This window comes from Ursus maritimus, unplaced genomic scaffold, assembly GCF_017311325.1.
Source record: "Ursus maritimus isolate PB19 unplaced genomic scaffold, ASM1731132v1 scaffold_6, whole genome shotgun sequence".
In the NCBI taxonomy this organism is placed as follows: Eukaryota; Metazoa; Chordata; class Mammalia; order Carnivora; family Ursidae; genus Ursus; species Ursus maritimus.
The window spans coordinates 33,328,989-33,354,231 of NW_024426774.1; the positions used below are offsets into that span (position 1 = coordinate 33,328,989).

At 37.2% G+C, this 25,243-nt stretch overlaps 1 protein-coding gene across 4 annotated transcripts in view; it reads left to right on the forward strand.

The window, feature by feature from the left end:
- Positions 1-25,243, forward strand: part of EML4 (EMAP like 4) — a 152,328-nt gene that overhangs the window by 49,799 nt on the left and 77,286 nt on the right. For all 4 annotated transcript variants that reach the window (XM_008700190.2, XM_008700192.2, XM_040623146.1 and 1 more), the window contains exon 2: positions 16,550-16,732. In XM_008700190.2, coding sequence (XP_008698412.1) covers positions 16,550-16,732 — 183 coding nt within the window. The remainder of the gene's footprint in view (positions 1-16,549; positions 16,733-25,243) is intronic.

Genomic DNA, 25,243 nt, shown 5'->3' on the forward strand with positions numbered 1-25,243 from the left:
CTATTGTGGACATTGCTGCTATGAACATTGGGGTGCATATGGCCCTTCTCTTCACTACGTCTGTATCTTTGGGGTAAATACCCAGTAGTGCAATGGCTGGATCATAGGGTAGCTCAATTTTTAACTTTTTAAGGGACCTCCACACTGTTTTCCAGAGTGGCTGTACCAACTTGCATTCCCACCAACAATGTAGGAGGGATCCCCTTTCTCCACATCCTCTCCAACAATTGTTGTTTCTTCTTAGCCTCATTTTAAAGGTGAAGAAACTGAGGCGTGGAGAAATTAAGAAATTTGACCAGAGTCGTACAGTTAGTAAATGGTGAAGCCAGTTTTTGAATCTGGATAGTCTAAATCCAGTACTATATCTATATCTATATCTATATCTATATCTATATCTATACACACACACATACACACACACACACACACATATATATATATATTTTTTAAGATTCATGAGCTTTATATTCCAAGAACAATATTGTTAATGAAGACTTAGATGGAGAATATTTTTCTTAAAGCAAGACAGGTACTGTATTTTCTTTTTTTTTTTTTTAAAGATTTATTCATTCATTTATTTATTTATTTATTAGAGACAGCCAGTGAGAGAGGGAACACAAGCAGGGGGAGTGGGAGAGGAAGAAGCAGGCTCCTAGTGGAGGAGCCTGATGTGGGGCTCGATCCCAGAACGCCGGGATCACGCCCTGAGCCGAAGGCAGACGCTTAACGACTGCGCCACCCAGGCGCCCCAGATACTGTATTTTCTACCAAGGACTGATGATTTATCAGGAGGGGTTTGGGGGAAGGGGAAGAGGGAGAAAGAAAATGTGAATGAGAGAGTTTAGGACTAAATACATAAAGCATTGAGTTAATCTGAGGAATCAGGGAGGGGAATCGAGTAGGTTTTGTTTTGTTTTATGAGAGATATAGGCATTTTAGCTTATTTATTCATAAAAGGAAAATTCTAGTGAAATAAGATTGTCTGGAGTCCTGGGTTGAGGCCTTGTAGGGCAAAAGTACCCAACCTCTTGATTGAGCTAAATCTCTAAACCTGTGACAGCAATAACAAAAATATTCTTCATTTGGGGCATATCGTGGCAGAGAGGGGAAGAAAGGGAACAAAGTCAGGGAGAGAGAGACAGAGACAGACAGAGAATCTGAAAGTCCAGCTACAAAAGAGGAAAAAGGGATTTTCAGAGAAAGAAGCAGCCAAAAAAGGAAGAAATATTTAGGGTGGTGAGAGATAACCTGTCTTTTCTGTCATTTCTATCATTTTTAGTCATTGACCAAAATTGTTTCTTCCAGATCCTCATCCCAGCCCCACGAACCTTCTCATTGTGGGGTTTCTGTCTTATAAAGCAACCCCAATACTCTGCATGTCATTAAGGTAAAAGAGTTTTCTCTCTCACCCCTTGTTTTATCCTGTCTTTGCTGCTGATTCTACATTGTGTCGACAATAAATCAGCCAGTATTTGGAGGGTTAGCACTGCTTGTGGTGCTTTACAGGTTTAGAGGAAAATAAAAAAGAAAGAGCTTCTCCCATAGAGGACTTTGCAGTCTAGTTAGGAATTTAGAATGTAACTTTATCAAAAGATAATTAACAATATCCTGTACTATGATGTGTCAGATGGTATAAACTTTCCATACTCAGCTCTAGCTCTTTAACCAGCTCTTTTCAGCAAGTGACCTTTTCTACTTTATAGATTAAAACTGTTGTAGGTATAGAACAAACATGCCTGCTTTCATCTTCTTCCCTTCTTTCTTAAACAGTGTCCCTTTTTAAGGCTCATTCTTTGGGCCGTATTTTCTTTTTCTTTTTTTTAAGTTTTATTTATTTAAGTGGGGCACACGGCTGGGTCAGTGGGTTAAGCGTCTGACTCTTGATCTCAGCACAGGTCTTGATCTCAGGGTCATGAGTTCGGATCCCACTGTCGCGGAGTCGCGGCGATTGGAAGAAGGATGAGGCACAGACAGGTTAGCTATGAAAGAAACGAGGGAGCAGGGGACCACCGCAAAGAGTGCAGTCGCCCTGAGCAGCTACAGCCTCACGTATTTATTGGTGATAAACAAACAAAGACAATCAAGGGTAATCAAAGGGAGTCTCGTGGTCTGTAGCATATTCTGGTTGAATGAGCACAGTCCTTCACAGTTAATGATTCTTCAGGAAGTCTTCAGTGAATAGTAGTACATCATGGTGAAGGTGATGAGAGTAAATGATGTAACGTTAAGCAAGTGAAGCCTATTCTTAAACAGGTTTCTACGGACCGCCGGCTATCGTCAGGAGCAATCAGGTTTGGGATGGGGCGATGTTCTGCCCTGAGCAAGCCGCCGTTCCCAACTGCTCGTGCTCTGACGTCCATGCTAAATCCAGAGGGGCTCACAAACATGTTTTCCTATTATATCTTTAGCATAAGCTCTCAGCTGGGGGGCCACTGCACCCCACATTGGGCTCCACTTTAAAAAAAAATAGTAAAATTTTATTTAAGTAATCTCTACACCCCATGTAGGGCTCAAACTCACAACCCTGAGATCAAGAGCCTTGTGCTCTTCTGACTGAGCCAGCTGAGTGCACCAGGCTGTGTTTTCTATTTTAGCCCTTCACATCTTCTCTAACACTGGAGTTTTGCTGTATGCCCTTTCATATTACTACAGATCACTCTGTTGTTGATTCCTTCTCTAAATCCTGAAAATATACTGCTCTAATACCTTGAACAAAAACCCCCTCATCAACCTTGCACAACACAGTCCCCATCCCTCATCGATTTGTTCCTCCCTTTCATCTACCAAATTCCTTAAAAGATTTACCTCCTAGTCACAGTTCAGTGCATCACAGTATTCCTTCTGTCTCCATCACTCCACTGAAACTTCTCTGCTTAAAATCTCCCTAATAATTACCAAATCCAGTGGACTATTTTCAGCCCTTGTCTTTTGATGTCTTTGCAGTCTTTGACATTATGTCCCTTCCTGAATCTGTGACTACCTTTTTTTTTTTCATTTTTTAAAAATTTACATTCAGTTAGTTAACATATAATGTATTATTGCTTTCTGAGGTAGAGGTCAGTGATTCATCAGTCTTATACCCAGTGCTCATTATATCACGTGCCCTCCTTAATGCCTGTCACCCAGTTACCCGATCCCTCCACTACCCTAGCCTCCAGCAATCCTCAGTTTGTTTCCTGTGATTGAGAGTCTCTTATGGTTTGTCTCCCTCTCTGATTTTGTCTTGTTTTATTTTTTCCTCTCTTCCCCTATAATCCTCTGCTTTGTTTCTTAAATTCCACATATGAGTGAGATGATATGATAATTGTCTTTCTCTGATTGACTCATTTCGCTTAGCATAATACCCTCTAGGTCCATCCACGTCTTTGCCAGTGGCAGGATTTCATATTTTTTTTGATGGCTGAGTAGTATTCCGTTGTAGATGTATATGGCTGCCTTTATCCATTCATCTGTCGGTGGACTTCTGGGTTTTTTCCATAGTTTGGCTATTGTGGACACTGCTGCTATAAACATTGGGATGCAGGTGCCCCTTCAGATCACTACATATGTATCTTTGGGTTAAATACCCAGTTGTGCGATTGCTGGGTCATGGGGTAGCTCTATTTTCAACTTTTTGAGGAACCTCCGTACTGTTTTCCAGAGTGGCTGCACCAGCTTGCATTCCCACCAACAGTGTAATAAGAGAGTTCCCCTGTCTCCGCATCCTGACCAAGGTCTCTTGTTTCCTGACTTGTTAATTTTAGCCATTCTGACTGGTGTGAGGTGATATCTCGTGGTTTTGGTTTGTATTTCTCTGATTCCGAGTGATGTTGAGCATTTTTTCATGTGTCTGTTGGCCATTTGTATGTCTTTGGAGAAATGTCTGTTCATGTATGACTACCTTCCTGACAGTTTTTATCCTGTATTCTCTGCAGGTTCCTTTTTTTCTGGCTACGCTTAAAATACCGTGGCCCTATTTTCTTATCACTCCAAATCTCAATCCTTATAACTCCAGCTAACAATTATATTCTAATACAGTTCCCAAATGTATACCTCATAGTTTAGGCCTCTTGTTTTGTTTGTTTTTTTTTTTTTTTAAGGATTTATTTATTTATTTTAGAGAGAAAGAGAGTGAAAGCATGAGCAGAGGGAGGGGCATAGGAAGGGAGAGAGAATCTTCAGACTCCCTGCTGAGTGTGGAGCCCATGCAGTGCTTGATCCCAGGACTCTTGAGATCATGACCTAAGCCAAAATCAGGAGTTAGTTGCTTATGGACTGAGCCACCCAGGCACCCCTTTAGGCCTCTGTCTTAAGACCAGGACCTAGTTATACTTTTGTTACAGTGACCTCAAACTCATAGTCTAAAGTCAAACCTCCAAAACCTACTCATCATTCTACTTGCTCATTCCCCTTGTTTCTTTTTCTTTAATCCGTATCTCAGTGTTACCTTAAACATTTACTTGGTTGTCCTATTAGAAACATAGGGATCATCCTATTTTTATTTTATTTTTAAAAAGATTTTTATTTATTTATTTGAGAGAGTGAGCAGGGTGAGGGGCGAGAGAGAATCCCAAGCAGACTCTGTGCTGAGTGTGGAGCCCAACAGGGGGCTTGATCCCAGAACCCTGCAATCATGACCTGAGCCTAAATCAAGAGTTAGACACTCAACCGACTGAACCACCCAGGCACCCCAGGATCATCCTATTTTTAATCCTCTCATCTAATCAGTGACCATATTCCATCAATTCGGTGTCTTGAGTAGCATCTCTTAAATCTATCCTTTCATTTCTAATTTCTAGTGGGAAAGTTTCTGGTTGTAAAATTTTTACTTGCCTCAGTATCTTGAAAATTTTTTGTATATAGTGGTACTCAAATACTTGAATGAATGAATGGGGTGTTGGAAAAGATACTTGACTGTAATAGTAAAGAGAGAAGGTGATTCTTGAGCATAGAAACTAAGCGGAGATTAGGAGCCACATTTTTTCTGGCCTCAAATCAGATTTTGATTTGAGAAGAAAGGAATGTCCAAGGTATATAATCTACAAATTAGTAGTAATGTGCAAGTGGGGGGTGGTGAAAAGAAGCCCCATATCCTGTGATGTATAAGAGGAGCCTTTTTGTTTTGTATTAGTTAGAAAGCACTTGGTTACAGAACTCCTTACAACTTTTCTAATCTTAGGAGGCTGTGAACTATCATTTAATCGTGCTACATGGATTGTAAAGAAGAGTAGTTGATACCTCAGTTATAAAACTGAAGTCTTATATTTGTCTGGAGATTGAAGAAAAATGTAATAACATACATTCTGCCACAGAGCCTCTCAGCTGTCAGTAGCAAGAATTTGAACTCCTTTCTGGATTGTGCCAAGCGTACCACCTTTCTTTTGTGTCATTTTATTTCCCATTCTGTCTGCTTTTATTTTACCGATGTGATCTCTCCTAAATGTCCTTTGTTTCAAACACATTGCACACTCCCTGGGTCATTTAACCCCTATTAATCTTTCAGGCTGCTCCTATACTTTGATGAATCTGTATTAATTGAAAAAGAAGTACTTTCCCAAGTCTCACTTGAGGAAACACTCCTTTGATGGTTCCCACTTTGTTCCATAAAGGCTTTTGAAAATGTCAAATATGGATTATTTTGCTTGATTTTTCCATTTCTTATAAAGCTTTTCTATTTATCCTTGACTCAGTCTTTGTAGCACAGCTCTTGATGTTCAGTTTGGTTTAGGCTTCATCCATTTCACAGTATTTTTTTGTCTGTGTTTATACCAGTCATGTTGTTTCTGTTTTACTTTGGGTTGATTTAAATTTCCTTTTCTCATAAATATAGCTTAAAACCAACAAATTGAAGAGGTAAACCTCCAATAGCTTAGTTTGGACACTTACCTTCATGAATTTGTTCTTTGATTAGCTGTATAAGTAATTATCAAAAGAATAAATACATATTGCATTCATTAACTTTCCCTTGGTTTTACATGGTCTTGTAAGACAGAGTAAAGATATTTATAATTTGAATTCCCTTGTACATTTACATTACTGTAAGCATGAGCAGTTTAAAATTGAAATATCCATCCAGTTGATTGTTTACTATAGGTTACTTATTAGTGCAATTGTACTGTTCTGCAGTAATTTGGAAAATTAGTGAATTAAGAAAAATGTTCTCATTGTTAATTCATCTTAAGTAAAATGGTTGTAATGAATCAGCCATGTTTTAACACTAAAGTTTCAAAACTCATTGAAAAGTGATAATTTTAATTTCTTTACAGTTCAAGTGGATTTTATTCAAAACAAAAAGGAAAAAGGAAATGTGACTTGCCACTTTGCACACACATTGTTTATTTCCTGGTAGAGAAAATACTCACTTTGGGGGCTTTAACTCTGTTATTTATAGAAACTCTTTAGTAAGTTTTGTGTTGCAGTTTCAGAAGGCAAAAACTGAGTTTTGTATTTGAAGCAGTTGTATCTTCAATTAAAAGAAGATAAGAAAAATAGTTATCTGAGGACAACGAAATTATTGTAGTGAATATACATGTAGTGTATTAATTCATGTGTTTCTGCCTGTGCCTGGAGTTTAACCACTCCCCAAAGCAGCCCAAGTTTTTTGTCTGTATCTTTACCCCCTTTTGGCTGCATGCTCTGTTTGCTGTCTCTCCTTCAGTGTCTTTGTCTCTCTTTATAAAGAAGCAGAAAACTTTTCTTTACTTCACTTCAGAGAGCAAAGGGGCAGGAGAAGAGCTATCTTAAGTTTTTACTTGCGCCAACATAGAAGTGCTTTGTGGTAGGCCATCTGGACCGGGAGGATTTCCTCAGAATGTAAAGTATGTCGTGAGATTTAGAGAGCTGGGATTTGCTCTGGAACTATCTGGGAAGGCAGCAGGAAACGTAGACAGAACTGGTTTATATGCTTTTAACATAGCGGGCAAAAATGGAAGACAGCTTGCCTGGTCTCGCTTCAGTGTATGTTTCCTCCACACTTAGGAACTTCTGCACTGGTAATGTATCTTTGCTTTCCTGGGAATTCAGACCTGTCTCATAGACTTTACTCATGACAAAAGAAGTCTGAGGACTTAGGAATGAATCTAGATCAGTTCTCTTTTTTTACCCCTCCTCTCTTTAAATACATGTGTCAATAGTGGCATAAATATTTGCTTGCGTACCTTCATGAAGTATTAAAGACTGAACCCACTGTATAAAAATATAATCCTATTTTGAGGTCAGAGTGGGTTTTGCTCAACTTGTTCTTTCCCTGCCCCCTGAAAAAGATGGCCATTATATTTTTCTTGAGGGGAAAAAATTAAAACAGCAGCTTTTAATGGAAAATAATACAAAAATGCCTCTCTAAAATAATAGCAAATCATAAATTATGTAATTAAGCTTGATGTTTGCTTCTATGAAGTCTAACCAAAAAATTTCATCAGAAGCAGAATTATCTGTTTTTAATTCTTCTGTGTTAAATTAAGTAAGAGTTTGGGCGGGGGAAGCCATTTTAATTGTGAACGAATCCTGGTGATATAGTGAAGTAAAGTCCTTCATTGGGACCAGCCACCACGCTCAAGGTACTGCAGCAAAAATGTTTTTCATTTTTTTAGTTAACACAGTTTCTCTTTTAATTTATGCTAGGTGAATTTTTAGTAATTTTATTACAATGAAAAAATGAAATTTTTTACATTGAAAAAAACGCAATTTTAAAAATGGAAAATAAGTCAACAACATTGTGTTATTTCATTGAAGGCAGAAATCTTATTTTCATATAATCATATTGTTAACTGGAAGTAATATTGTCATTTACTAACAAAATAAAACAGTCAAGCTTTTAACAGTTGAAATGCCTTATTTAATTAAAAGTTGTTGGAGAGAAAACTGTGATTTTTGGAAGTAGATTATGATAAATAGGAAAACTTGTTTCATGCATAAATATATCTTCCTAATTGCTGTGTTTTTCTGAATTTTTTTAAAATTTATTTCCACAAATAAATTTTAGCTGTTGTAGAATCCATAATGCATGACTTCTTGATTATAGTCCTTAAATATTACTGTCTTTATTCAGTAATATTTGAAGACAACCAAATCCAATTTAGAACAAAACAAAAAATCATTTAAATTGTTAAATCCCTTCTGATATGAATTTACTAATGTGGCAAGTCATTTGTAATTGTGTTTTGTGTTTTGAAGAAATATTGTTTAAACACCAGGTCTTCTTTCAAATGTATTGATTTTTGTGTCTTTTATTAGCCTGAGAATATTCTTTTTGAATATCACTATATTTATTTTTATACTGTTACAGAAATATTTTCATTCACTATGCATAAAAATCTACAAATTAACCAAATGCGCATTTAAAATTTACTAAATAGGTTTACATCACAGCTTAAATTAGATTTGTTTTTTTAACTGAGAAAATAATTTAAATTTTATTTACACGGAATTTTGTGTGTATCTGCAGAAAATTCATCTAAAAGAGTATAAGGTAGAAAAATCCTCATAAATCCTGCTTTTCAGAGGTATACCTGTAGTCTCTATTTCTGTATGTACATGTATACCTATGGATATACAGTTCTACACAGAATGTACTATAATTGTTTGCTTTGCAGATTTTTTTCTCTTCATACTGTGTTGTCACTCTTATTAAACTTGTTTGTGGTTACAAATATACATCATCCTTTTTTTTTTTTTTTAAGATTTTATTTATTTATTTGACAGAGCTACAGAGCACAAGCAGGGGGAATAGTAGAGGGAGAGGGAGAAGCAGGCTCCCCGCTGAGCAGGGACCACCCCCCCCCCCATGCAGGGGCTCGATCCCAGGATCCTGATGAGATCATGACCTGAGCCGAAGGCAGACACTTAACCATCTGAACCAGCCAGGCGCCCCTATACATCATCCTTTTTAAGAGCTATATAGTATACCATAGTGCAACCATTTATTTAAACAAAGTTGCCTATTGATAGTCCTTTAAGCTAGTGCCAAATGTTTTTAAGTTGTAAACAGTGCATGGTATTGTTACTGTTTTCTCATGTTTCTTTATTCTTACTAGCTCCTCTCATCTACTCTGCATTATCTTTCTACCCAACAAGGCCTGCCAATGTCTTAACATAAGTGCTTTAGCAAGGGAGATCAGAGTTTTGTTCTTTGGATGGTATTGTGTATTGAATAATACACTTTTCTGAAATGGGCTATTTTCCCCCCAGAGATTTATGGGTAACAGCTAAGTACCATTAGCTCTCAAAACTGTCATAAAAACCATCTGGTTTAGTTGTTTTTAGGACATAAAACCTCAGTTTGGAAGTATATCTCTACTTTTCATCTGTTTTAGAATTTAATTTGCGAAGATTGGTTTCGTTGTTCTCCAAAAAATAAAGTGAGGAAATCAACTATGATTTACTCATCCCCAAAGTTCTTTTCGGAAGAGAAAAACCACTTGACTCCCCCCACCTCCTCCAGAGTGTAACACAATATGTGTTTTAATTGTTTTATGACACAGATGTTGTATTACCTGTGGATTCCTCCCTGTACTATCCCTTGCCCTATATCACCAGAAGTAACTATTGTCATAAACTTTGTGTATATTATTCTTACTTTATAGTTTTATTCTAAGTAATATATTATTTACTTTTATGTTTTTTGAACTTGATTAAGTTCATCTGACTTGCTTTTTATACTTACCAGTATATTCCTCAGATTCATACATAATGTTGTATGTAGCCATAATTTACCACTCTAATGTTCTGTTGAATGTTTGTATCACAGTTTATTTACCCATTTTACAGTTGTTGAACATTTAGGTTTTTCCCAGTTTGTTTCTATTTTGAACTATGTTGTAAACATTCTTAAACAAGTCTCTTGGTGTATGTGTGCAAGAGTAGAGATTGGGAATGCCAGCAGACAACCTGTTTTGTAAATAAAGTTTCATTGGAACATAGCCATACCCAGTCATTTACATATTTATCTATAGGTGTTTTTGTATTACAAAGGCAGATCGGAGTAGTTGCTGCAGAGGCTGTGTGGTCTGCAAAGCCTAAAATGTTTACTATCTAGCTCTTTAACAGAAAACATTTGCTAGCCCTGCTGTAGGGTATGGTATAGAGAGAGGAGTGGAATTGCTGGGTCATAAGGTGAGTGCATCTTTAGTTTTACCAGATGATTCCATAGTTGGATTTTTTCCCCCAAAGTCATTGAAACAGTGTACCTCCTACCCATTATGTATGAGAGTTCTTGGGAACACTTGATATTGTCACGCTTTCAAAGTTTTGCCAGTTTGGTGAGTATAGAAAAGTATTTAATATGGTTTTAATTTTCGTGGTGATTGAGCCTCATTTCATATGTTCATTGGCCATTTGTTCCTTTTCCTTTGAGATGCTTAGTCAAGGTCTTTACTGGAGGAATTTATGTCAAGGTTTTTCTGTAGGATTATATGTCTTACCAATTTGTAGGAATTCTTTATTCAGAATACTAATCTTTAACCAGTTATAGATGTTAAAACTATCTTCTCCCAGTTTTTAAATTGCTTTTTCTCTTTATTGTGTCTTTTAGTAAACATACAGTCTGAATTCTAATATAGATAAGTACCAATCTTTTATGGGTAATCCTTTCTGTGTCTCATTTAGGATCCTCCCCTCTACTTCCAGGGTATGAAGATACTCTCTCTTACTTTCTGTAGGTTTTATAATTTTGCCCTGAATTCTTTAATCTACTTGGATTTGATTTTTGTGTGTGGTGGAGATAGAGACTTCAAAATGTACTTAATTTTAATGAATTTTAAATTTTAATTTGGGAAGTTTAGCATTTCTTCACATATTTTTTTCAGCTAGAATTCTTTTCTCACTCTTCTTCTGGGCCTCCAATGACACAAATATTAGGCCTGAGACTGCCTTGTTTATTCCTCTGTTTAGATTGTATAAATCATATATGTAATGTATGTACATATAGATATGTAGTATACATATCTAGTAAAATTTTTTAAATAATAGAAGTCCTAATTTCAGAGATTATTTTCTCATTTTATAAACAGTTCAAAAAGCTTGGTTATCCAAGATTCCATAATGTAAGAAATTAGATTGGGAAGGAGTATTGCTACAGACAGGCATAGTTAATCCTAACTGCAAAGAGGGGAGCAGAAAAGGTAGCAGGAAAGATTAGAAATTTGAAAATGTAATACTTTGAATTATTTAATTAGAAATATAGTAGTCTCTAGGGCATCATTCTATCACAGTGCTTGCAGCACAAAGTAATTAATATTTTCAATGAAGACCGAGTCATCTAGAAGTGGCTAAATTATAATTGTATGCCCTCGTTAGAAAAGCAAGAAAGTATTTTAGAAAGATTTACACAAAATCATTGGCACTGAAAAGGTGCTAGAATATATAGGCATGTCTTATTCTGATGTGATGCTGGAATGCCAACTTTTGGGTATTTAGAATAAAATATACTTATCTCTGCAAAGGTCAGATATTTCTTAACTCAAGCCAAATTAGCTGATTCATTATAGTAGAAGCATTATGAACAGCTGTCATTGTAGTTTTAAACTATAGTATTGAAGTTTACCAGTTACATATAACTTTGCTTACACCTCTAATAAAAGAGACTTATGCCAATAAATACAGTAGACTGATGGACCTCCTCTCCCTCTCTCTCCATTCACCTCCCTCAACCCCTGGCCCCACAGTGAGTTTAACAACCCTTGAGAATTCATTTGTAGTTCATATTTAAGCTTTCAAGGCCAGAAACTATTTTGAGAAGGAGCAAAGACATGAGAGAATACTGTGGTATAAGGGAAAAGGAGCTAATATACTTGGATTAGGAAAAGGAGTGTAAACTGTGCTGGGCATGAAGCCTGCTTAAGATTCTCTTCCTCTCCCTCTGTTCTCCCCTTTCTCTACCGTCTCTCCCCCACCCCTTTTTCTCTAAAAAAAAAAAAAAAAAAATCTCTCTCAGAAATAAGGCAATCACTAGTTTGATGTATATCCTTCTAGACTTCTTTCTATGTGTATATACGTATTTAAATAGAAAGCTTTCTTTTTAAAGAAGTATGTTGGTGCATGTATGTATTTTAATAAATTTTTCAGTATGTATTGTTTTGCCATTTCGTCATTCAATTTAAGTTCTCTTGTAGATCTTTCAAATTTTTAGTTTATATACCTATCTCATTGTTTTTAATTTTCTGCTATGTGAATGTATCATAGCTTACTAACCATATCCATGGACTTTAGGTCATTTCCAATTTTGTGGCAGTAGTAAACAGTGTAAAAAACATCACTGTACAAGATAGAAACGTATCGAACCCTCACTGTATGGCAGTACCGTGCGTTATTTTATCTAACAACCTCAAGCCTAAGATAAGTACTAATTCGCGTGAAGAAATTACACGTGAGGAAACCAGTCATAGAGCTGGGAAGTAGCAAACAGATTTACTCAAGCCATGTAACACCAGAGTTCATGCACTATTCTTCTGTAGCTTTTGTTGGATTCCCAAAGAGATTTCTTGCCCCTGAAAAAGTGAAGAGCCAAGATTTTAGACAGGAAGGGGTTATAGAATTTTGGAGCTATAAGGAACTGTGGGGATCAACTGCTGTGTTCCTTTGTGTCTTCACCGCTGCTGGCCCCGTAATAGATCATCCAAAGGGGGAGAGTTGAGAGTGCAAGAAGCAGCATTGTGATAGTGTTGGTACTAATAAAGCGGACATACTTGTCTTGGACAAATTGAGACACACAGACACCTTAACCCTATCCTAGGCCACCATCACCTTTCACATTTACTATAATAGCCTGCTTCCTGGTCTTACATTTACTCTTACTCTATTCCAGCCCATTCTTCACACAGAAACGAAAATGACTTTTTCAAAACAAAAACCTGATTATGTCACTTAGTAGTTTAAACCCCTTTAGTAGCTTTGTGGAAAAAAATGTATTTATTTGGTCCTCCTGTGATTATTAAAGAATGCAGCGTGAAATAGAGTAAATTGTGAGTCAAGAGTCCTGTGTTTGAGTCTCAGGTATCAACACTATGGTTTGGTGACCTTGGGCGAGCTATTTAACTTCTCGAGCTGTTTCCTCAAATATAAAATATAGATAGTATGAGGAGGGGGATATGGTAATAAATATGAAAGGTATAATATAAATGCAGGACATCGTTAATAGTTAACCTTGTGTTTGTTATGCCCTTTGAAAAATTGTCCTTGTGTCTTATCACAGGATCTAGCAGGTCATACAGGATTTTTACAAGCTAAACCACCTTTCATGTAACTATCCAAGTTTCACGTAATAAAGACCTCAGTCATTGGAGCACCTGGGTGGCTCACTTGGCTAAGCCTCTGGCTCTTGGTTTCATCACACGTCGTGATCTCTGGATCAGGAGATCGAGCCCTGCATCAGGCTCCATGCTCAGCAGGGAGTCTGCTTCCTCTCTTCTTCTGCCCCCTCCACCTTTCCCCTGCTTGTGCTCACTCTCTCTCTCTCTGAAATAAATAAATCTTTTTTAAAAATTTAAAAAGTAAAAAATAAGTTTAGAAAAGTTAAGTGACTGTAAAAGCCAGTTACCATGCCAGTAGTAAAACTCAGGACTGTAATCTTTTTTTTTTTTTTTTTTTTTTTTTAAGATTTTATTTGACAGAAAGAGACAGCAAAAGAGGGAATACAAGCAGGGGGAGTGGGAGAGGGAGAAGTAGGCTCCCTGCTGAGCTGGGAGTCTGATGCGCGAATCCATCCCAGGACCCCGGGATCATGACCTGAGCCGAAGGCAGATGCTTAACGACTGAGCCACCCAGGCACCCCAGGACTATAATCTTGACATTATAGTCTGATAATCTTTGCATCAGGCTCTGTTACCTTCCCAAAATAATTAAGAAGATCATGTGTTGGTAAAAATCACATAAATATTTTACCTGTGATTATAATTTATATTTTTTAAGATTTTATTTATTTGAGAGCAAGAGAGAGCACAAGCAAGGCGGAGGGGCAAAGGGAGAGGGAGAAGCAGACTCCCCGCTGAGCAAGGATCCCAGTGCAAGGCTTGATCCCAGAACCCCGAGATCATGACCCCGGCTAAAGGCAGACGCCCAACTAGCTAAGCCACCCAGACTCCCCTCTGACTGTAATTTAAATATATAACTCATCCTTCAGAAATTGAAAATAGTATAGAATAGCATGTCCATATAATTTACTGACTTCTGTAGGTTACAGGAAATGGCTTGCAAAAAGGGAATTTATCAGGTTACATAATTAGCTAGGTGGAATATTAGAGCATCTCTGAGAATTGAAGGTCCAGGACTTCAGAGACTAAAACTGGATCTCAGGGCAGTCAGAACTCTCTGTCACTAATGGCTCTGGGTCTTTGTCCTTATAGTTAGCAAAGAAGGATGGGCTACCATTTCCTCTCTGGGAAACTTGGAGGATTCCATTTGGTCTTCCCCCATATCTCACAACCACTCCTGTAGGTAGTATCAGATTAAGCCATATGAAATTGCTAATAGTTAATCATATTTTTTACCAAGTAAAAAGGCCATTTCCTGTGGTTCAACCTGTGTAGCATAAGTAGAGGGGATAACGAGGCATCATTGATTGATGGCTCTAATGGGACTTAAGAAAATGGTGGAGTTCCACAAAAGAGGAGAGCTGCTGTTCTTCCCACCAGAAGAAGGAAAATAGGAAAGCATTCTGGGCAGACAGAAATAATAGTGACATAGGGATGCCTGGATGGCTCAGTTGGTTAAGCGTCTGACTCTTGGTTTTGTTTCAGGTCATGACCTCAAGGTCATGAGATTGAGCCCCGCGTGAAGTTCCACACTCAGCATGGAGTCAGCTTGGGATTCTCCCTCTCCCTTTGCCCCCCCCCCCCCCGCTACACCCCTCCACACACTCCTCCCCCCAAATAAATAAATTAAAAAATAATAATAATACTGAGACAATACAACACACTTACAAAGAGTATGGCTCAGCTAGAGTTTAGCTGGACTACTGTGGAAATGAGAAAGACCTCAAATATTAGTTAGAAATGGAGTTATTCTTATTACTCCTTTTCTTAAGCATCTGAGAGTTTGACAGAACTGCCTTTTATGTAAAAAATGCACCCAAAGCCCTCAAATTATAACTTTTGTACTCTTCTGTTGTATCTTAACGTTTATTGGATGTCAGACATGTCCGAAGCACCTTCCTCATAACCTGTTTAAAGGTGAAGAAATTGAGATTCAAAGAAGTAAAATAATTTGCCTAAGATTATACAACTAATTGTTGTTAAAGTCTAAATTGAAGATAATTTTCCTTCCATACCAGTACTTCTCAAAGATTCCATGAAACACCTCTAAAGGCAGAAGAGAGTACATATGTATGCCTAAGAGGTCTGTAGGCATGTATGATCTTAAGTGTGAATATTGTTTACTGCTCCATAGTAAATGATGATAGCTTTGCTTTTTAAATGCTGAAGGTTTTTTTTTCCTCTTTCAACTCTGAGTTAAATTGTCTTTTTAAGAAGATATTATCTCTATGACAAAAATGGCACACTATACCTTATTATGTGAATGACTGATCCAGTTTATCACTCTGGTCCAAACCATTCTTCTGTAAGAATTTGAATTCCCCTCTGAATTTTCCTGCTTATAGTGAATTAGCCAACAACAATTGAAGTTTCTATACTTTGGGGTTCTGACTGACCCAACAAACAGTATGTTCTGAAGTTACATAGCTTTGGAAGTGGTTTGTGATTGCTTTGTTGTAGCTAAACTTTATTTAGTCTTTTTATTGTTGCTATATACCTAAGGCAAATAAATATTAGCTATGTTCTCTACAGAAAGCACACTTTTTTTTTTTTTCAAGAGGTTGGGACATCAGTGGGTACGATAGAACAGCAAGAATATATAGCAGTATTTTGTGGCATTTTGGGAGTATTATCAGTAAAGACTGAAATAGTGCTTTCTGATCATTGAGGCTGAAGGTGAGTGGTTCCTGATCTGATACATAAAACAAAACTGAAGTGATTGGTACTCCTTTTTTATTTTTATAGAGAAGTAGGATAATGATGCGGTGATTAAAAAGCATGTTTTGGTAGGGTGCCTGGGTGGCTCAGTCCGTTGAGCATCTGACTCAGGTCATGAGATCCAGCCCTGAGTCTGGCTCCACGCTCAGCAGGGAGTCTGCTTGAAGATTCTCTCCTTTTGCCCAGCCCCCCCCCCCTTGCTGGCACATGTGCACGCGCGCTCTCTCTCAAATAAATAAATCTTAAAAAAAAAAAAAAAAGATGATCTAGATGGTTTACTGTCTTGCAAGTTTCCAGAAGTCTCCAAAGTGATATATTTAGAGAATGTTTCAATGAAAAAACCAGTTAGGGTGATAGTATAATAATAGGGAAAATTGGATCATGGGGAAAATCTTCATAATTTTAATTGTGTGTCAGGTATATTAACTTTTATTATTTTTAATTCATTTGAATAGCTATGAAAATATTTACAGAAGTTAATCTGTATAAAAATGGTGGGCTTTTCCCCTCAATTTTTATCATCTTTTAAAAGACTTACCGAAATCTTATTTGTTGTGAAATTCTTAAACAGTTCACTTGAAGAAATCTCTATTTTCTTCATTTTATAGATGATAGTATTTCTGCTGCAAGTACATCTGACGTTCAAGATCGCCTCTCAGCTCTTGAGTTACGAGTTCAGCAGCAAGAAGATGAAATCACTGTGCTAAAGGCAGCTTTGGCTGATGTTTTGAGGCGTCTTGCAATCTCTGAAGATCATGTAGCCTCAGTGAAAAAATCAGTTCCAAGTAAAGGTAATTGTTTATTAAAGTAGGAAGAGTCTTGCTTTTTGCAACACTTTCTTTGCAGTAATATATAAAACTTGTGTATTTTATCAGTGACATTGAAATTGGGAGTGTAAACTGTATTTCTCTTTTGGATTAACTCTGACTATAGTTTTTCATTTCCTTTTTTTTATTACCAAGAATTTTTGAAAGTTTACTATTTATTATTTTAAATGGGAATTTTTTTGGTAATACCACTGATTGTACTTACAGGCTTTCATAGTATTTGTGTGAATTTATAGTTCCTGAGGGCAGGAACTGAATCTTCTTTTTGTATCTTGAACATAGGAGGTAGACACTCATATGTACTTTTTTGGTCAGTCAGAAGTTATAAAAATCATCATCATTTAAATAGCCTTATTCCAAGCCTTCTGTGGTCATTAGTGAGCAGAATCCTGAAGAATTTAAGCTCTGAGACTCATTACCAACCCCAGTACACTGTTAATTTTAACTTCTAGATATTGAGGGTTTTCACAGGTTGAGAGAAAGTCATTAGGATGCTGTTATTCTGAGTTTGGAGCAGATATCCTATGGCCTTTCCCTTCCTCCAACCACCTAGAAAGAATTTTAAATTCTTTCATGTTAATCAAGCAATTGATTCAATTATTTCATATATCCTCCTGATTTTTTTCATAGAGTAGGTGGACATCAGCATAATTATCCCCCATTTTGACAGTGGGAAAAGTGAGGCTATTTATGAGTTCTGTTACTGAATGCTGAGTTTGCAGTATATATGGTATGGAGATAGACGCATATAGATAGCTGAATTGCAGGTCTAGTGTTCACACTAGTCTTGGCTAGCAGTAAGAATTTGGGAATATTCAGCTTATGGATAAGAGTTGAAGCCATAGATAGAGAATGTAAAATGAGAACAAGGCTCCCAATTGTGTTGGAAGCTCTAGTATTTCAGCAAAGAAAGAGTGATTCATGTTGCCAGATACTACAAAGAAGTTGAATAAAACAAAGACTGAGAGGTGACCATTGGATTTGGCAATTACGAGATTACTAAAAACCTCCACAAGCATTTGTAGTGGAGTGATAGGATTGCAAATCAAATTACAGTATTTTGAGAATTGTGGAACTGGGAGTAGCACCTGTAGCCACACTTTCAAAAAATTTGCTTGGGAGGGGAAGACGGTAGTAGCTAGAGAAAGATGCTAAATTGAAGGTCAGCTTTAATTTTTATTTTTTAAGATGTTGTAGACTCAAGCCCAAATATATGTTGACAAAAACGCAGAAGAGAGGAAGATGCTATTAGTGGGAGTGTCAGTGAGGGGTAGTAATTGATGAGGCAAGTTTCCTGAGAGTTTGAGCAAGGATTGTAGAGCAGCAGGTAAGAAACTGTTGGCCTTAGAAGACTACTACTTCTGAGATAGACTGGAAGGAGATAAAACTGAACGGGGCTACTAAATATTCACGGTTGTTAGGGGTGGAACTTTTCATTCCTTACCACTTTTCCTCAGGAGACAGTGATGCTCTTTTAGAAGGTAAAACTGTACCTGGGTGGTGAAAAGGTGAGTTGGAATGATGAGAGAATGGAAGACCATAGACATATGAAAAAGTTGCTGAGTCACCTTGAAAGCGTTGAGGTGGTTCATTCTGCCTGGCTTTGTGGTTCCCATTCTTTTTCTTTCTTTCTTTGTTTCTTTAACTTATTTTTAATTTTTATTATTGAAGTATATAGTTGACATAAATGTTATTAGTTTCAGGTGTACAATATCATGATTCAACAATTCTGTTTATACTCAGTGCTCACAATGATAAGTGTTGTCACTATCTGTCACCATCCATTATTAGTAACTATATTCCCTGTGGTATACTTTCAGTGAATGAGTGGATAAAGAGGATGTGGTATACATATACAACATGATTCCCATTCTTAGACCTCCCACCCTCAAAGACACTAGGCCTAGGTAGTTAATAGAGGAGAGTTAGAGAGGTGGCTGGATTGATCTTCTCCATTAGTGGTTAGTAATATAAATAATGTCAGTGACAAGGGATAAGTTTGGCAAAAGACTTACTAGAAACCACTTTGGCTAATAATGTTATATTGCAATCTTTAAGTTTTTTTGAGAACCAACTTTGAGGGCTGCCAGGACCAAGCCAGGCAAAACTTTATTTGGTTATAAATTGATTTTAAGAAAGGATTCTGGAGTTGTTGGAGTAGAATGAGGAGCCAGATCAGTTAATGTATGTGAGCTTTACAAGGAAGGTAAACTGGGTGTAGAGAAAGAACATACTTAACATCTGTAACTGATGTTAGGTACCCTCAGCTTCTGACTCTATGTAACTATTTTAATTCTGAAAGAGAAAATGATGCAGTGTTTGGTTATTAGCTGCAATATTTTTGAAAGATTATTTTAAATAGCTCATATTAGTTTTAAAAAATTAAGAATTTTTTACTATGCTTAAACAACAGCACGTTGTAATTTTATGTTGAGAAAAAAACAATTTTTTCTGATTTTTTTATTTACCAAGGTATTTCAGTAAAAAAAAACATTTATAGAGAAATTAAAAGCCTGGTTTTAAAAAATTTGGTAGGTGACAGTAATTTGTATGATACACCAGTTACTTAGCACTTACCTGTTTCAGTGTCATAAAATACAAATACAATTAAATATCTGTAGTTCCTGTTTTCCAGGAACATACTTTTTGTAAGTCACTCTTTCTAGTCTTTTTTTAGTTGTCCTTAGTCATAGTTCTTTGCCTCTGAAGTGAATTTAGGTCAGTTTTATTTAAGGCTTTTTAGTGGAGACTTACCCAGCTCTGGAGTTACAGAGCCACCTGTAGCTGTTACATTGGAACTTTTTTCTGCCACAGTCTACCAACTCTTAATTCTTTTTTTTTTTTTTAAAGATTTTATTTATTTATTCGACAGAGATAGAGACAGCCAGCGAGAGAGGGAACACAAGCAGGGGGAGTGGGAGAGGAAGAAGCAGGCTCATAGCAGAGGAGCCTGATGTGGGGCTCAATCCCACAGCGCCGGGATCATGCCCTGAGCCGAAGGCAGGCACTTAACTGCTGTGCCACCCAGGCGCCCCTAATTCTTTTTTTTTTTTTTTTTTTAAAGATCTTATTTATTTATTTGACAGAGAGAGACAGCCCGTACAGAAAAAGAAAATGGCTAGAAAATCATTTTTAGATTATGGTTTAAAAATAGTTTGGTTAAAGTTCACTAGATAGATAACTAATTTCTCAGAACAAATCTTAATTTCATTAAAGTTATCAGAAAATTACTCAAGCAGTTTTCTTAATTCTTTTTTTTTTTTTAACACTTTTTTTTTTTTAAAGATTTTATTTATTTATTTGACAGAGATAGAGACAGCCAGCGAGAGAGGGAACACAAGCAAGGGGAGTGGGAGAGGAAGAAGCAGGCTCATAGCAGAGGAGCCTGATGTGGGGCTCGATCCCATAATGCCGGGATCACGCCCTGAGCCGAAGGCAGACGCTTAACCGCTGTGCCACCCAGACGCCCCCCAACTCTTAATTCTTATTAATAACTTTATTAATTAGATACCGAGTTCCTTTCCATTGATTCTACTTCATAAGTTTACTATGACTGCTATTCTTGAAATGTGCTAACATGGTTACATTCTGAAATGGGGTCCATTAGTGATTATTCTTTAAATTACTTCTTTACTTTAGGTACAGACTTTGAAATGCTGCCCACAAAATAGATTAATGGGGGAGTTGATTATATAATAATTTGGGGAAATATTATTTTAGAGATGAGCATAATTCATTGGTAAGAATTAATTACTCTAGGGGCGCCTGGGTGGCTCAGATGGTTAAGCATCTGCCTTCAGCTCAAATCATGATCCCAGGGTCCTGGGATCGAGCCCCGCGTTAGGCTCCCTACTCAACGCGGGGCTTCTCCCTCTCCCTGTGCTGTTCCCCTTCTTGTGCTCTCTCGCTCTCTCTGTCAAACAAATAAATAAATAAATCTATCTTTTAAAAAAAATTAATCACTCTAGTTCCCTTTAGTGAAGAAACTTGCCTGACCAGCTTTGTTTTCTAAGATTGATATTCAGACATTGAGAGAAATACATATTTAAAGTTTTATAATTTATTATTGGAAATTCTAAACGGCTTTATCTTGGAGTTTGTATATAGTACACAGTAGAAATAATTGGAAAAGATATTAGGTGATTCTTCACTATTGACATTTGTATATAACCTGATAGATCAACTGTAAGTTTGTTTTTGGGTTTGTTTGGTTTTTTTTGGTTTTTATTTTAGAGAGAGAGAGAGAGCAGGGAGAGGGAAAAGCTCAGACTCCATGCTGAGCACAGAGCCTGACATGGGGCTTGATCCCACACCCCTGAGATCATGACCTGATCAAGAGTCTAGTCCTCTGTGAAATTAGAATTTATTGTATTCACTTTCATGTAAATTACTGACAGGACAACAGTCACTATCATCTTCTTGAGATAGCTACATTTTCAGGGGGATTTTTCTTTAGAAGTAAGGCTAAAGCCCCGTGGATAAATAAGTGTGAAATCTTTTTACGAAGCTGTGGTTAAAAGTATAGGTCAGCTTCCTTATTGATAAAGTCAATTAGTTTTGTAGGTGGTGGTAATATGGAGGGCATGATTTGGCTTTAGGTTTGACTAAAACTAGATGTTAATGGTGTATATGCTGATGGCTTAATGACATTCTACTGCGTCACTTCATAGTATTATTGCCATTCAGTAAATGCCAAAATCAGAAATACACCTAACTAGTCATTTCGGTATTTTTAGTTCTCTTCTTTTAGTTTATCCTCTCCCGTGTGCCAGCAGTATTAAAAGCTAAGCCCCATTTTTTTCTTGAGTATATTATGCTTAGACGCTTAACTGAGGTAGAAAGTTTTCCTAACAGTTTTTAAGGTAGCGAGTCATTTAAGTTTCTCATATACCTTCTTTTCTGTTGGAGAATTTTTTCCTTTTGGCAGCATATGTTCATAATATATGCAGCAGTTACAATTGAGTTCCTGCCAAAAGAAAAAAACATTACCTGTACTTTGGAACAAACGGGAAGGCCCAGGGAACACTTTGGCAGTATTAACTGCCAGGAAGACAAATTATGTCACAGCTGGTGCCTGGGAAACCCATTAAGACCTCTTGGGGTGACCAAATGAATGTAATTTGAGAATACAGCCCAGTGGCATTATGTGAAGACAAGCTGTTAGTATACAATGGTATACAAGCAAAGGATTCAGATTTATCTGAAGTTGGGAATTAGTCATTTTAAACCAGGAAACTGCTGGTAAACCAAAAGTATCAAGCATTGCAAATGCCACTTGAGAAATGAGAGAACCCAGAAGCAAAATTGAAATGTAGAGGGTGTCAGTTTTCTGAAAGAAAACAATCCTAATTATGTAGAATCTGGGATAGCATATAGGCACAGGTCTGTATCATTGCCTCTTACTCCAAATAACATTTGGGAGAAGACAGAGATTGTCATAGATTTGCTGTAAATGCTGTTGATAAGTAAATTACACTAATCAGGTTGGAAGGTGTGAATTTTCCTGGTGGGCCCTCGAGCTAAAATGACTGGTAATTGTAGGAGGAGATGGGAGAGTGGTGTTGTTGTTGTTGGTTTGTTTTTTTGTTTTTTTTTTTTACTTTTTTATTTTTTAAGGTAACTAAAAGCAATTAGACTTTTAGAAAAGTGACCATTAATACTAGCATTACAAGAGGGTTTATGGTTGTATTAGTTTCTTATTGCTGCTGTAACAAATTGCCATAAATTTAGTCACTTAAAACAACATAAATGTGTTCTCTTACAATTCTGGAGGTCAGAAGTCCCAACTCATTTTCACTGGGCCAAAGTCAAGGTTTCAGCAGGGCTGTTTTTTTCTGGAGGATCCAGGAGAGGATCTGTTCTTAGTCTCTTCCAGCTTCCAGAGGCTGCCACTGCATCCATTGCCCTCTCTGGCTCATGGCCCTTTCCTCCATCTTTGAAGCCAGCAGCATAGCATCTTGCTTCTGTGGTTATCATGTTGCCTTCCTCTTCTGTGTCAAATCTTTGGGAGAGTGTTTTATTATTTGACAACAGATCAGACTTCTGAGATGCTGTTTGTATATAGAAGTATGAGTGGATACTGCCTCAGACCAGGCAGCCATCACAGTTTCCAGAGTTCCATTTCTATATGAAGGTCAGATCCTTCTTTTTTCATTTCAACTCAAAATATACTTATCTTTCATTCATTCATTTGTTCTTTCCTTTGTTCTTTCATTTTTTCTTTCTTTCATTCTTTCTTTTGTCCTTTCTTTCTTTTCTTTCTTTCTTTCTTTCCTTCCTTCCTTTCTTTTCTTTCTTTCTTCCTTTTCTTTCTTTTCTTCCTTCCTTTCCTTTCTTTCTTTTCTTTATTCCTTTTCTTTCTTTCTTCATTTCTTCCTTTCTTTTCTTTTCTTTCTTTTCTTTCCTGTAGGCTCCATCCTGGGCTCAAACTCATGACCCTGAGCTCAGGACCTGAGCTGAAATCAAGAGTCAGATGCTTGACCGACTAAGCCACCCAGGTGCTCCCAGCTCAAAATATATTTTTAAAAAATTAGGGGCCATTAGGAGTTAAAAGGACTAAAGTTCATGTTCCTGTGAGACAGAAGGCAAGGAGCTTGACTATATGAAGAGGGTGGAAGAGGTCTGCAGTTGGAGCTGTGGGGCATATGATAGAGAATATGAGATAAATAAAAGATTTTGAATATCACCTAGAGTTCTCCATGTACCACCTTTACCCTTCTCCTGATCAAAAATTTTCCCATCATTTAAGGCTCAAACTATTTCCTGATATTTCCTGAAAATATTTCCATTTTTTGTCTCTTCTTGGAATTATTTAAAAAGTTCTGCGTGTGTCTGTTTTGGTATGTATATTTGATGTTCTGCTAGATTGTAAACTATTTGAAGGTGGGACAGTTTCTTACTAACCTAGCTACTCTTGGGATGACTCAACAAGTACTTGTTAAATTGAATGTGGGAAGAAGAAAGTTTTAGGGGCGCCTGGGTGGCTCAGATGGTTAAGCGTCTGCCTTCAGCTCAGGTCATGATCCCAGGGTCCTGGGATCAAGCCCCACATCTCGCTCTCTGCTCAGTGGGGAGTCTGCTTCTCCCTCTGCTTCTCCCCCTCCTCTGCTGTGCTTTCTCTCTCTCTCTCTGAAATAAATAAAATCTTTAAAAGAAGAAGAAGAAAGTTTTAGAAGCAGGAAATTGTGATTAAAAAAAAAAATGCTTTAGAGGGAGGGATTGGGATAGATGCAGGAACAAGAGGATATTACGTATGAGGGTAGCCAGGATTTTAGATTTTGAGATTTTGAAGACTTTATTTATTTATTTGAGGTGGCGGGGGGCAAAGGTGGAGGGAGAGGGAGTGGGAAAGAATCCCAAGTGGACTCCATGCTGAGCACGGAGCCCTACGTGGGGCTCAGTCTGACCTGAGCCAAAACCAAGAGTTAGATGCTTAACCCACTGAGCCATGCAAGTGCCCCTAGATTTTGAGATTTTGAATATGTAGCAGTTTCTACTGATAACTTTACTGTGTGAGTCTAGAGTATAGTGAAGTTCATTAGTGTTAAGGAATTGTCAGGCTAAGTTATCAGAAAGATCATATGCTTGGGTCTGTCATCAGGAATATAAACCGTATGATTAGCATTCTCATGTTATCATAAAGTATAAAAATTTTGTTGGCTTTTAACTGGTATTATGATGGTTCCTACTGTTATTAAAACGAAATTAATATCTTCCTGGTTTACAGACTTTTAGCCTATTTATTTCAGCTGGGTTGCTGCTCAGAATTAGAACTACTTTTCTACCTTTGGTTACTAGAGATTACTGTTGCTTCCAGTCTTGTAGGCTAATTTTTGAGATTACAGCTCAGACTTTATAATGCCCAAGCCCTGGAAGAGAGGGATATAGATATTTATCTATATATATGTATGCGTGTCTGTGTCTGTCTGTCTGTCTGTCTGTGTCTGTCTGTCTGTCTATCTAATGGTGCATTCCAGTCATGGATTTGTGTAACTGTAGTAATCATTTTTATGTTCCATTCTTCCAGTTCCTGATTTTCAAAGAATACACTTTAGACTTCTCAACTGAAAAACAAGCATTCACCCACAGTTCCTTTTTGTTTTTTGCCTCTGCTTTACTTAGTGCATTGCCTCTACCTTGGGAGATCATTTACTCTTTCATTCAAATACTAAGGATTCCCAGAACCAAGAGCTATCTCAAGTTAAACTGTAGGATTGAAAGACACCATGAAAATCTTCTTTTGGCCTTTTCTTGCTATTTTTATTAGTATCTGGGGACCTTGATGATTTAGTACTATTATCTACATAAAATTTCCTTTCCCCATACTCCCCCTGGTAAATTCCTATCTGTTATCCTGGCGCAGCTTAAAATGTCTCTCTATATTAGGCAGAATTCTTTCTACTTAGTTACTGTTCCTTCTGCCTGGACTCAAATTTGCATTTCACTGCCTACTGTAATAGAACCCTGAGCACGTTA